The sequence below is a fragment of the Hypanus sabinus genome, chromosome 10 (genome assembly GCF_030144855.1).
Source record: "Hypanus sabinus isolate sHypSab1 chromosome 10, sHypSab1.hap1, whole genome shotgun sequence".
In the NCBI taxonomy this organism is placed as follows: domain Eukaryota; kingdom Metazoa; phylum Chordata; class Chondrichthyes; order Myliobatiformes; family Dasyatidae; genus Hypanus; species Hypanus sabinus.
This window is the reverse complement of record NC_082715.1, coordinates 83,200,771-83,215,723: the sequence shown is the minus strand read 5'-3', so window position 1 is coordinate 83,215,723 and position 14,953 is coordinate 83,200,771. Positions and strand designations below refer to the sequence as shown.

General features: G+C 43.2%; 1 protein-coding gene across 3 annotated transcripts in view; it reads left to right on the top strand.

Moving 5' to 3' along the window:
- The window catches only part of khdrbs2 (KH domain containing, RNA binding, signal transduction associated 2), a 565,375-nt gene that overhangs the window by 440,943 nt on the left and 109,479 nt on the right, over window positions 1–14,953 (top strand). For all 3 annotated transcript variants that reach the window (XR_009514410.1, XR_009514409.1, XM_059982275.1), the window contains exon 7: window positions 8,011–8,093. Coding sequence is in view for 1 of the 3 variants with exons in the window: in XM_059982275.1 (XP_059838258.1) it covers window positions 8,011–8,093 (83 nt within the window). In the remaining 2 variants the exon portion in view is untranslated. The remainder of the gene's footprint in view (window positions 1–8,010; window positions 8,094–14,953) is intronic.

Genomic DNA, 14,953 nt, shown 5'->3' with positions numbered 1-14,953 from the left:
AATCCGCACCCAGAAGCGGTTGGGCTACGGCGGCCAGTGTGAAGTCCCACGTGAACTGGCTGGGGCCGAACTGTAGCTGCACCTGACGGGTGCCATAGGTCCTTACTGTGCTGCCATTCACGGCCCTCAGGGGGGGACCCGGTGCCCTGCTGCGAGTGTGGTAACTTGTCGGAGGTAAAACGCTGACCTCAGCCCCAGTATCGACTAAAAAGCGGCGTCCCGACCTGCTATCCCACACGTACAGGAGGCTATCCCGATGGCCAGCCGCCGTAGCCATCAGCGGCGGCTGGCCCTGGCGTTTCCCGGGAACTTGCAGGGCGGGCGGCAACGGCGGGCTTCTGCGCCCCACCGCTGGTGGTAGAAGCACCAGTGGTCATTGGGCCGGGGGTTAGTGGGCTCTGCGGCCGGGCCTGGACTGGTTTGCTGCCGGGAGCGTGGCTGGGAGATCTGTGCGATGGACGCCCCGCTCACCTTTTTGGCTTTCCACAGCAAGTCCGCCCGGGCTGCCACCTTCCGGGGGTCACTGAAATCCGCGTCGGACAGCAGCAGGCGTATGTCCTCGGGCAGCTGCTCCAGGAATGCCTGCTCAAACATGAGGCCTGTGTGTCCCTCGGCCAGAGACAACATCTCGTTCATTAAAGCCGATGGAGGTCTGTCGCCCAAGCCATCCAGGTGCAGTAAACGGGCAGCCCGCTCGCGCCGTGAGAGTCCGAAAATCCTGAGGAGCAGGGCTTTGAATTCCGTGTACTTGCCGTCTGCCGGGGGCGACTGCACGAACTCCGCGACCTGGGCAGCTGTGTCCTGGTCGAGGGAGCCCACCACGTAGTAGTAGCGGGTGTCTTCTGAGGTGATCCGGCGAACGTGGAATTGGGCTTCGGCTTGCTGGAACCATAGGTCCGGGCGCTGTGTCCAGAAACCCGGCAGTTTCAACGAAACCGCATGAACAGAGGCGGCGTCGGTCATTTCTGGTCCAAAAATCGTTTGGACCGTCGGGGTCACCAATTGTAGCGGTGTGCTACAAACAGCGCTAAAATTACGACACGGAGTCGGTAACTGCAGTCGAAGGAAAAACTTTATTCGAAAACTTCAGCCTCACTTTTAAGCCTCTGTCAACCGGCCCCCCATGGCGAAGAGGCTCCAAAGCTCTGTGCTCGCAAACCCCCGTAGGCTATCTAATTGTGAGTCGGTTCGCATACGCTAGGAAATGAGCCGCCACAATCCCTTTATTCCTATCCTTTGCTTTCTGCCTATCAGCCAATGCTCCACCCATTCCAATATCTTTCCTGTAATTCCATGGGCTCTCATTTATTAAGCAGCCTCTTATGCAGCACCTTATCGAAGGCCTTTTGAAAATCCAAATACACAACATGCACAGCCTCTCCCTTGTCAATCTTATTTGAGATTACCTCAAAAAATTCCAATAGGTGGTGAGGCAGGATCTTCCCTTCATGAAACCATGCTGGCTCGGGCCTATCTTGTCATGCACCTCGAGGTATTTTATAACCTCGTCTTTGAGGATCAACTCCAATAACCTTCCAACTACCGATGTCAGACTAATAGGTCTGTAATCTTTTTTTTGCTACCTCCCTCCTTTCTCAAACAACGGAACTACATTTGCGACCTTCCAATCCTCCGGAACCATGCCCGAGTCTATTGATTCCTGGAAGATCATTTCTAATGCCTCCACAATCTCCAAAGCCACCTCCTTCAGAACCCATGGGTGCACCTCATCTGGTCTGGGTGACTTATCTATCCTTAGTCCATTTAGCTTCCCAAGCATTTTGTAGTAATTTTGACTGTAGCTAATTCTATTCCCTGAGACATCTGGCTATCAGGTATGTTGCTAATGTCTTCCACTGTGAAGAATGATGCAAAATACTCATTTAGTTCCTCTGCCATCTCTTTGTTACCCATTATAATTTCTCCAGCATCCTTTACAATAGGTCCTATATCTACCCGTGTCACTCTTTTACTCTTCATATATTAAAAAAAACTCTTATTATCCTTTTTTATAATTGCCAACTTCCTTTCATAATTCATCTTTTCTTTCCTAATGACTTTCTTAGTTTCTTTCTGTAAATTTTTAAAAGTCGTCCAGTCCTCAGTATCCCCACTAATTTTTGCTTCCTTGTACACTGCCTCTTTTGCTTTTTAGCCTTATCTCTCTTGTTAGCCACATTTGTGCCATTTTTCCATTCATGATTTTCTTTTATCTTGGAATATTTTTTTCTTGCACTTTCCTTATTTCTTGTAGGAATTTCATCCAATTCTGCTCCACCATCCCTCCATCTAGCTTACCTTTCCAATCAACTTGGGCCAGTTCCTCTCTCAAACCACTGTAATTTCCTTTGTTCCACTGAAATATTGATGCACCTGATACCAGCTTCTCCTTTTCAAATTTGAAACTGAACTCAATTATATTATGATCACTACTTCTAAGGGGTCCCATTGCCTCTAGCTCCCTAATCGCTTCATTACATAGCACCCAATCCAAAACAGCCGATCCCCTGGTGGGCTTATGGACAAGCTGCTACAAAAAGCCATCCCTTGGGCATTCTACAAACTCCCTCTCCTGAGATCCAGTACCTTCCTGTCTTTCTCAACCCACTTTCATATTAAAATCCCCCATAATTATCTTGACATTTTCCTTCTGACATGCTTTTTCTATTTCCAGCTGTAACTTGTAGTCCACATCCTGACTGCTGTTTGGAGGCCTGGATATAACTGCTATTAGTGTCTTTTTAACTTTGCCATTTCTTAACTTGATCCAGAAGGATTCTACATCTTCTGATCCTATGTCCCTTCTTTCTAGTGATTTGATATCATTGCTTACCATCAGGGCCACGCCACCCCCTTTACCTACCTTCCTAACTTTCCTATACACTGTGTATCCTTGGACATTCAGCTCCCAATCCCATCCTTCATTTAGCCATAACTCGGTGATGGCCACTATGTCATATCTTTTAACCTGTAGCTGTACAACAAGGTCATCCACTTTATTGCTAATGCTGCGTGCATTTAAGTACAATACACTTAGATCAGTATCTGTTATCGATTCTGCTATATCTCTATCGCACAGCAAATTATCCTGTCTATTCACTTGCCTGTCCTTCTTGCCATCTTTGCTGCACAGTATCTTTGACTTATTTCTATTTTCCTCTTCCTCGACCCTAACACCCTGGTTTCCTTCCCCCTGCCAACTTAGTTTAAACCCTCCCTAAAAGCTACATTAAACAATTCCACCAGGATATTAGTACCCTTTAAGTTCAAGTGTAAACCATTGTTTTTATATAAATCATACCTCCCCCAAAATAGATCCCAGTGATCTAAGAATTTGAAGCCCTGCGCCCTGCACCAGTTACTCAGTCACACATTCATCTGCTTAATTCTGCTATTCTTACCTTCATTAGTGCGTGGCTCAGGCAGTAATCCTCAGATTACTCTGGAGGTCTGGCTTTTCAATTTTCTTCCTGGCTCCCAGTAATCTTCCTTCAGGACCTCCTCTCTCTTTCTGTCTACGTCATTGGTACCAACATGTACCAAGACTTATGGCTGCTCACCCTCTCTCCTCAGAATACTCTGGACCCGATCCGAGATATCCCGCACCCTGACACCAGGGAGGCAACACACCATTCGGGTATCCTTGTCTGGCTCGCAGAGTGTCTTGTCTGTTCCCCTCACGATGGAATCCCCTATAACTACGGCATTTCTCCTTGCTCTCTTGATCATGGCACTGGCAGAGTGCCAGAGTCCCGTTCGCTGTGGTTGCTCTGGTAGGCACATTGAAGTGTATCCAAGTTGCTTCTCTTGCAGGAATTGATATGTTTCATTACTACCTCTCAAAGCACTTCATCACTGTGGGTGCAAGTGATGCTGGATGATAGTCATTGAGGCAAGTTACCGCATTCTTCTTCGGCACCAGTATAATTGAAGTAGACGGGCACCTTAAGACTGCTGAAGTGAGAGGTTAAGGATGTCAGTGAAGACTCCAGCCAATTGATTAGCACAGGTCTTTAATACTTGGCCAGATACCCCATCTGGGCTGGATGCTTTCTGTGGCCCACCCTCCCGAAGTCTGCTCGCACATGGGTCTCACAGACTGAAATCATTTGATCATTGGGAGCTATGGGAGTTTGTTAAGGTGCCTCCATGTTTGGATGGTCGGAGCAAGCATAGGAGACATTGAGTTCATCTGGAAGCAAGGGCCTGTTGCCACCTATGTCACTTAAAAGAACCGATAGCATTCAAGCCCTGCCACAATTATCAAGCACCCTTCATTGATTCCGGTTTAGGCCAGAATTACCACTTTGCCTATAAGGTGGCTTTCTAGAAACCATACCTGGACTCTGATCTGGCCATCAGCGGGTTTATCCAGGGCTTCTGGTTGGGGAAGACTGAATGATTTTGTGAGGACACGCTTGTCTATAACTGCTTCCCTGAACAAGAAGATACAGCAGCACCTCCACTTCCTAAGAAGATTGAGGCAAGCAAAGCTCCTCCCCCACACATCCCCATCATAACTGCGTGCTACACCATTGAGAAAGTCCTGACAAGTTGCATCTCCATCTGATAAGGGAGCAGTTGAGCATCGGGCCAGAAGTCCCTACAAAGAACTGTGAGAATGGCTGAGAGGATTATAAGGGTCTCCTTACCATCCATTGGGGACATTTATCTGGAGCGCTGCACACACAGGGCCCTTAGTATTATTATTGATCCTACACATCCATCCAGCATCCTCTTTGACTTTCTGCCATCAAAAGGGGAGATGCAACGAGACCTGGGTGTCACTGTACACCAGTCATTGAAGGTGGGCATGCAGGTATAGCAGGCTGTGAAAAAGGCAAATGGAATGTTGGCATTCATAGCAAAAGGATTTGAGTACAGGAGCAGGGAGGTTCTACTGCAGTTATACAAGGCCTTGGTGAGACCGCACCTAGAATATTGTGTGCAGTTTTGGTCCCCTAATCTGAGGAAAGACATTCTTGCCATAGAGGGAGTACAGAGAAGGTTCACCAGATTGATTCCTGGGATGGCAGGACTTTCATATGAAGAAAGACTGGATTGACTAGGCTTATACTCACTGGAATTTAGAAGACTAAGGGGGGATCTTATTGAAACGTATAAAATTCTAAAGGGATTGGACAGGCTAGATACAGGAAGGTTGTTTCCGATGTTGGGGAAGTCCAGAACGAGGGGTCACAGTTTAAGAATAAAGGGGAAGCCTTTTAGGACTGAGATGAGGAAAAACTTCTTCACACAGAGAGTGGTGAATCTTTGGAATTCTCTGCTACAGGAAACAGTTGAGGCCGGTTCATTGGCTATATTTAAGAGGAAGTCAGATATGGCCCTTGTGGCTAAAGGGATCAGGGGGTATGGAGAGAAAGCAGGTACAGGGTTCTGAGTTGGATGATCAGCCATGATCATACTGAATGGCGGTGCAGGCTCGAAGGGCTGAATGGCCTACTCCTGCACCTATTTTCTATGTTTCTATCAAGCAGGAGACTACAATGCATAAAATCAATAACAGTCAAGATGTGAAATAGTTCCTTTCCCCAGGCCATTAGGCTTCTGAACTCCCTGTCACATCGTATTCAAAGTGCCCCTGATTAATCTGTTCAATACCTCACAATATTTAATATTAAAGCACTTATTTATGTGTGATTCATCGGTAGATTTTATCCTTATTGTGTGTTACCATGTCTTACACCGTGTCTGGAGAAACATCGTCTCAGTTCTGTACACATTATATGTTAAATACGTATATGGAGTTAAATGATAATAAGTTCACTTGACTTGACTTATTAAGTCCATGACAATCATGCTGTGTTCATTCAGATCCAATGATGAGTTCTTGAACACAACCTGGTCTACCAACTTGAAACAATCCCATAGCCTCTCCTCTGCCGCTTGTGACCAGCTCTTTGTTATGTCTGTCTGTCTAATCTCTGGATCCCTGTCTTTAGCCAGACCTGTGCATGTGTACGAGAAGGACAGCCAAGTGATTACAGTCTAGGCATGGAATGGTAGGCATTCCTCATCTGAACATAACAGTGGTTTTGTGTGTTGGGACCTCTGATGCTACAGGTTATAGGCTGATGGTAATTGGGCAGGGAGTATTTCAAACAAGCCTGATTGAAATCCCCAACTATGATATGAAATGTGTCAGGATGGACTGTTTCTTGTTTGGTGACGGCATCATGCATTATGTCAAGCAGTTGATTATAGTCGGCCTCTGGTTGTATCTAAACTCCAGTGAGGATCACAGATGAGAACTCTCTTGATAAATAGAATGGACAGCATTTGATTATTAGGCATTCAAGGTTGAATGAACATGAGTTTAACAAAACCGCCACACCAGACCACCACAGAGAGTTTATCCTGAAACACACACCTCCACATTTTTGCCTTTTCCAAATCAGCAGCTCACTCGGTGTGAATATTGAAGTCTTCAGGTCTGATCACCATATCTGGCAAACTGGGAGTAAGCCATGTCTCAGTCAAACACAGAACACAAGTTCTCATTTTCCTTCAATACACCAATCTTGCCCTCAGGTCCTCAGTTCTGTTATTTGTTCTACTTGCAATGACTGAATGAAAATAAATCTCAGGGTAGTATTTGGTAATATATAAGCATTTTGATAATAAATTTATTTTGAACTTCAAGTTTCACGTTTACTTACCACATATACATCAAAACATAGAATGAAATATGATATTGAGTTAACAACCAACGTAATAGTACTGCGGGCAGCCTGAAAGTATTGCCACGTATTCTGGCACCAAGATAGCAAGCCTAGTATGTTCAGCAGAACAACACAGAACACAACGAGCAACAATGGCAAAACAAACCCCCGTTCCTCCCTCCTACCTATACACATACACGGTCTCCTAACTCCAAGACACTTCGTATTCTTCGGCCTCCAGCCTCCAGCAGATCCAGATTTCGACTCAGTGAATCAATCTACTGATTAATTTATCTGTGTTGTGGTTGTGACCATCACATGGGTGTGGTCACTGCAGACTCCTCCACAGATGGGGCAGGAGGTGACTGTTAGGGCAGGTTGATTGGGATGCACTCCTTCCACTCCTAATGCATGACCTCAAGGTTCTCTGTACAATCCCAAAAGCTGCTTCTTCAGTTGATTTTTCTGGCCAAGACTCTTGGTCAGGACTGGAGAGCAGGGGGGAAAGAAGCCAGAATAAAAAGAAGGGGGCAACAGGTAGGGAAGGACGAGCCAGGGTAAGTCATAGGGCATTGAAGTGTGCAGTGAAACAAAGGGACTTTAGAATACAGACTGATGATTCCTTGAAAGAGGCATTACAGTTAGGTAGGGATGTAAAGAGGGCTTTTGGCTCATTGATCTTCATAAACTAGAACTTTTGAGTACAGGAGTTGGGATGTCATGCTGAAGTTATACAGATGTTGGTGAGGCCAGTTTTAGTGCATCGTGTGCACGAGAACTTCTTATGCTACAAGAAGCATATCAGTAAGCTTAAAAGACTGCAGAGAAAATTTACAAGGATGTCACTGAGACGTGAGGACCTGAGTTATAGGGAAAGGTTGAATAGGTTAGGACTGTATTCCCTGGAGCGTAGGAGAATGAGGGGAGATTTGAGAAAGGTATACAAAATCATGAGGGGTATTGACAGAGTAAATACAGGCAGGCTTTCCCCACTAAGGTTGGGTGAGACTAGAGCTAAAGGTCAAAGATTTATTGTGAAATCTTTAACGGTAATCTGAGGGAAATCTTTTTCAATTAGAGGGTGGGACAAGTGTGGAATGAGCTCTGGTGAAAGCAGTAGATGTGGATTCCATTGGAGCATTTAAGGGAAGTTAATGAGAGAGGTGTGGACTTCTATGGTCTGGGTGCAGGTGTATGGGACCAGGCAGAAAACAAGGCCGGTAAGGATTAGAGCATAATGCACTACAACTGTAAAGAGCAAATCAAAGAAGCACCTACCATATTGATGACGATACATAAATCAGTTTATGTATTTTTACCTCTGCAGGGATATGACGATGGCTATGGAGGTGATTATGATGACCAGAGCTATGATACGTATGACAATAGTTATGCAAGTCAAGTAGAGAGGTGAGTAAAATTCATTCTATTCTGTTCCATCTGCATTCTGATTACACTTGATGTTCTGTCTCAATGTTACGAAGACTCAAAATCAATCGAACAAAATAACAACTTAAAATATGCAAAATCACATAGTGTCTGCATTAGCTATCCACATGGACGTTGGGTCAACAGTTTAGGAAGAGGTGAAGGTCATTCAGTTCCTCCTTCCTGCTTAGCCATTGAATGGATCATTGCTGATCTGCACCATCAGGCCATGAACCATGCACTGCAAGGCTGGACCCGTGGCTTTCCTTGCAGTAGAAGTCAAGCAGTGAGATGAAGGAAGGAATATGAGTTCAAAAGGAACATGCATAGAAACTAACACAATAATAGAACTGAGGGGAGAATATCAGGACCCCCCACTATGATCTTTAAACTATGTGAGACTCAAAAAGACTAAAATTGCTGGAAATCTGAAAGGAAAAAACAGAAAATGCTAAAAGCCCTCATCAGGTCAGACAGCATCGGTGGAGAAGGAGATTAACATTTCAAGGCAAAGACCTTTTGTCAGAACTGTGAAGGAGAGAATAACGAGTTTGCTGTAAGTTGCAGGTCCTGCAGGTGCTTCAGTGTTATGACATGGATGCATCAGCCGTTCCTGAACCCAGCACTGAAACATATGATCTTAAGTGTTTTATATGCATAGAAAGGTAAAATATATACTATATACTAAGACAAACATTTGACAAACTGACCCTAAATAATACCGGATGTACATGTTCCGACTTACTTAGTAAGAGAACTTCAGATTTTTTTCGATCCCAAACCACAATAACCCACGCACGCCCTCCTGTATACTTTAAATCATCTCCAGATTAGTTATAATACCTAATACAATGTAAATGCTATGTAAATAGTTGTTATATTGCAATGATTAGGGAATAATGACAAGAAAAAAAGTCTGTACATGCTTGAACAACAAGTGCTGGAAGAGCACTTCCGGGTTTTCATGATTCGCGGTTGGTTGAATTCGCGCATGCGGAATTCACAGATAAGGAGGGCCGACTGTACTCTTGTGTTGACTGCTAAAAGACAATCTGACAGATGTGTATAAATTATTCATGGCAGAGATTGGGTAGAGAGAACATAGAACAGTACAAGACAGGAACAGGCCTTTTGGCCCACAATATTGTGCTTAGCAAATTACTTTAATAATCAAATGGTCAGCTAAACTAATCTCGTCTGCCTACACAATGTCCATGTCCTTCCATTTACCTCACATTCATGTGCATCTCTTAAGAGACCTTACGTATCTGCCACTACCACCATCCCAGGCAACATGTTCCTAGTGCCCACCACTCACTATGTAAAAACAACTTGCTCCTCACATTTCCTTTGAAATTACCCCTCTCACCTTAAATCCATGCCCTCTGGTACTAGACATTTCAACCCTGGAAAAAGATACTGTCTGTGCTTCTCATAATCTTATAAACCTCTATCAGATCTCCCCTCAGCCTCCATCACGCCAGAGAAAACAACTCCAAGTTTGTCCAGTCTCTAGTTATAGCACATGCTCTCTAATCTAGGCAGCATCCTGGCAAACCTCTCCTGCACCTTCTCCAAAGCCTCAACATCCTTCCTATAATGGAACAACTAAACTGTATTCAATACTCAGATAATCGGAGTCTTTTTCCCAGAATGGAAATGGGGGGAATTTCCAGAAGTATACTCGAGAATGGCTTTAAAGTGAAAGGGGAAAGTTCAAAGCAGGTAACAGTATGTACCACAACTTCTGGCTGTTCACACTTAGCTAGAATGCTATGGACCCAATCCAAGACATCCCTAAACCCTGGTACTTAGGAGACAACATACCTTCCAGGTGTCTCTCTTCATAGAACCTCCTGTCTGCTCCTCTATCTATGTAATCCCCTGTCTCTGCTGCACTCCTCTTCTCCCCACTATGCTTCTGAGCCGCAGTGCCAGAGACCTGGTCACTGTGGCTTTCCCCTAGCAGGTCATCCCCACCAACAGTATCCAAAGCCGTGTACTTATTACAGAGAAGAACGACCACAGAAGTACTCTGCAAAATCATCAGGTGTCTCCCACTTCTCACACAAAGAACATTCCACTAACCCTAGACCAATTCTCACCACACTAGCTATAACTAATAGACAAAGAAAGAGAAGTTTACCTCGAGCTTTCACCTCCTGTCATATAAGTCGCTTGAGACAAAACCTAGCCACTCCAACACTGGCCCTCTCACACAATGGCTGCTCCCACAAAGGCCACCCTGCTGTAACCTAAATTCCTTTTACTGGCCTTTGCCAGGTGCCCTCACAGATCATTATGATAGAAACCCACTGAAAAGTCTTTAAAGGCCCCGAGCTCTTTTTAAGTCTTGCGCTGCCTCACCAACAAGCGACTGCTCATGATGATTGAACCCTACCACTGGAAGTGTTAACACACCTGATGTTAGTTATGCAAAGGATCCAGAATAATGCAACGATTCAACCTGCTCCTCTTATTTCAAAGCCGCTGCTTAAACCATGTCCTTAAGTTCAATTTTCCTTTAAAGCAAAATTCCCATTAACTTTGCTGTTCAATTTGCAGTATGTCATAATTCAACTTATTGGATGATTCATAAACATTATCTCTGAAGCAAGTTTGAATTTACCAGCATGATACTGTATTAGTACAAATCACTCTTCAACAATAACCTTTACCATTGACCTTAATGCAATATTACAGAAAATTTGGATGTTTTTAGGCTAAAATGCTATTATATAACCAAAACAATTTACTGACAGCATTTTATTAAGGAAAGAATTCAATTTTTATGTTCCTCATATATTTAATTATAGTTTGATGGAAATGTATAAATGAATCAATTGAAAGAATGTGTTTGATTTAATGGTAAAACAGAGTGACTTGATTAAGCCTGATTGCACCAAATGTGATAACATTTTCTAACATTTCAAGATCATTAATTCTTATTCAAAGTGAAAGCAGGCACAATAACTGGAAGCGATCTGAATAGGCAGAGGTCTATTTTATGGCCTATCGAAGGAAATGCAAATTCATGATAACTATTAGACAATTGTTATGAAAAAGCATTTCCATGTCTGTGGTTTTTGGGAAATTGTTGTGTATGACATACTTAATGCTCAGATTCAGGAACTGTATGGAGTGGTTCAGGGCAAGAGAACAAATAACTTTCAGGGAAAACAGATGAGAGAGAAAGGAAGAAAGGGCATGTTGAATGTGGAGTGTGAGCTGAAAGATCCACACTCAATGTTTTAGGAACAGCTTCTCTCCCTCTTCCATCAGCTTTCTGAATAGTTCCATTCAGATTTCTGAATAGCCCATAAACCCATGAACACCTTTCCATTCTTCTTTTGTACTTTTTTGTAATAGTAATTTTTTTGTCCTGCACTGTACTGCTGCCACAAAACAACGACTTCTGTGACATATGTCAGTGGTACTAAATCTAATTCTGAGCTCATTCTAAGATGTGATTCTAATAGGGCACAAGCGACTGTTAGACCAGTAGGGTGGACTTGTCTGTTGACTCAGTGAACTGTTACAGTAAAACCAGTGATGGGTGGGATCTTGATTTCTCCTTTTGAGCAAAGGTGATCAAACTCTTGCTGGGTGGTGACAACAGAGTCCCTTTCATCCTCTCACCTAGCAACCCCCTCACCTGACTTCACCTGTCATCTTCTGGCTTGTTCAGCTTCCCCCACCCCCAACCTCCTTTCAATCCTGATCAAGTGCCTCAGTCCAAAGGATCAACTGTTTATTCCTCTCCACGGATGCTTCCTGATCTGCTGAGCTCCTCTGGGATTTGCTGTGTGTCGCATCAGACTTTAATCCTTCTGTTGGTGCTGGAATTAAGTTTTCATCCTTGTTTACGAAACCTTTCCCCAGATAAATAGCAGGTGGAAAACGTATTGTTTATTGGTGTGACAAATCTCACCACAGCAAATGATGTAATAACAGTGTAAATATTCAATCTTAACACCAGCTCTTTAAAAGAGCTAGACAATTAGTCCCACTTGCCTGCTTTCTCCATCGTACTTAATTTTTAAACATATACTGTATCCCATTTCCATACTGAGAAACTTTGTGGGATTCTGATTCCTCTAATCTTGCAAACCTTTCATTCCAGGTCAGAACAGCTCACAGCACATAAAGAAGTTGTGTATTCTCTGCACCCACGCCCCCCCCCCCCCCAACCACAAGAAATACTGCAGATGATGGGAATTCAGAGTAATGCATACAAAATGCTGGAGAGACTAGGCAGGTCAGGTAGCATCTACAGAAAAGAATAAGTCAAGTTTATTGTCATTTAACTACAGTTGAAGTCAGAAGTTTATATACACTTAGGTTGAAGTCAATAAAACTCATTGTTTAACCACGCCACAGATTTCATATTAGCAAACTATAGTTTTGGTATGACGTTGAGGACATCTACTTTGTGCATGACACGAGTAATTTTTCCAACAATTGTTTACAGACTAATTATTTCACTTTTAATTGACTATATCACAATTCCAGTGGGTCAGAAGTTTACAAACAAAATCAAAAGAAATCAACCAAGACCTCAGAAAAAAAATTGTGGACCTCCACGTCTGGTTCATCCTTGGGAGCAATTTCCAAATGCCTGAAGGTACCATGTTCATCTGTACAAAAAATAGTACACAAGTATAAACACCATGGGACCACACAGCCATCATACCGCTCAGGAAGGAGACGCATTCTGTCTCCTGGAGATGAATGTACTTTGGCGCAAGAAGTGCAAATCAATCCCAGAACAATAGCAAAGGACCTTGTGAAGATGCTGGAGGAAGCAGGTAGACAAGTATCTATATCCACAGTAAAACAAGTCCTATATCGACATAACCTGAAAGGCTACTCAGCAAGGAAGAAGCAACTGCTCCAAAACCACCGAAAAAAGCCAGACTATAGTTTGGAGGTGCACATGGGGACAAAGATCTTACCTTTTTGAGAAATGTCCTCTGGTCTGATGAAACAAAAATTGAACTGTTTGGCCATAATGATCATCGTTATGTTTGGAGGAAAAAGGGTGAGGTTTGCAAGCCAAAGAACACCATCCCAACCGTGAAGCATGGGGGTGGCAGCATCATGTCGTGGGGGTGCTTTGCTGCAGGAGGGACTGGTGCTCTTCACAAAATAGACAGCATCAAGAGCAAGGAAGTGTATGTGGATATATTGAAGCAATATCTCAAGACATCAGCCAGGAAGTTAAAGCTTGGTCACAAATTGGTCTTCCAAATGGACAATGACCCCAAGCATACCTCCAAAGTTGTGGCAAAATTGCTTAAAGACAACAAAGTCAAGGTATTGGAGTGGCCATCACAAAGCCCTGACCTCAATCCGATAGAAAATTTATAGGCAGAACTGAAAAAGCATGTGTGAGCAAGGAGGCCTACAAACCTGACTCAGTTACACCAGTTCTGTCTGAAGGAATGGAAGAAAATTCCAGCAACTTACTGTGAGAAGCCTGTGGAAGGCAACCCAAAACGTTTAACCCAAGTTAAACAATTTAAAGGCAATGCTACCAAACACTAACAAAGTGTATGTAAACTTCTAACCCACTGGGAATGTGATGAAAGAAATAAAAGCTGAAATAAATCATTCTCTCTTCTATTATTCTGACATTTCACATTCTTAAAAAAAAGTAGTGATCCTAACTGACATAAGACAGGGAATGTTTTCTAAGATTAAATGTCAAGAATGGTGAAAACCTGAGTTTAAATGTATTTGGCTAAGGTGTATGTAAACTTCTGACTACAACTGTATATACACATATACTGTTAAACAAGGCAATATTTCTCCAAACCAGGGTGTAAAGTATAGCAGACAATAACTTAAAAAAGTAAGGATAAAAATACAGATGAATTACACATCAATACACAGACTAAAGTGCATAAATTACCTATTGTAAGGTACGAAACAGATTAACCAGTGACATTTTGAATGCAGTATAGCAGGGAGTTCAGAAACCTAATGGCCTGAGGGAAGAAACTGTTTCCCATCCTGACTGTTACTGTTTTTATATGTCGGTATCTCCTGCCTGATGGTAGAAAGTCAAAGAGGATACTGGATGGATGAATGCAATAATTAATAATACAAAAAAATCAGAATCGGGTTTATTATCACTGGCATGTGACATGAAATTCGTTAACTTAGCAACAACAGTACAATGCAATACATTAAAACAATACAGAAAAATGATAATAAATAACTAACTAAATCAATTACAGACATGTAAATTGAACAGACTAAAAATTGTGCAAAAAATCAGAAATTCTACATGTTAAAAGAGTGAAGTAGTGTCCAAAGCTTCAAAGTCCATTTAGGAGAGGGGAAGAAGCTCTTCCTGAATCACTGAGTGTGTGCCTTCAGGCTTCTGTACCTCCTACCTGATGGTAACAGTGAGAAAAGGACATGGCCAGGGTGCTGGAGATCCTTAATAAACACCACTTTCTGAAGATGTCCTGGGTACTTTGTAGGCTAGTACCCAAGATGGAGCCAACTAAATTTACAACCCTCTGCAGCTTCTTTCGGTCCTGTGCAGGAGACCCCCCCCCCCCCCAATACCAGACAGTGATGCAGCCTATCAGAATGCTCTCCATGGTACATCTATAGAAGTTTTTGAATGTACTTGTTGACATACCATATCTCTTCAAGCTCCTAATGAAGTCCAGCCACTGTCTTACCTTCTTTATAACTGCACCGATATGTTGGGACCAGGTTAGATCCTCAGAGATCTTGACACCCAGGAACTTGAAACTGCTGACTCTCTCCACTTCTGATCCCGCTTTGAGGGTTGGTATGTGTTCCTTCGACTTAACCTTCCGGAA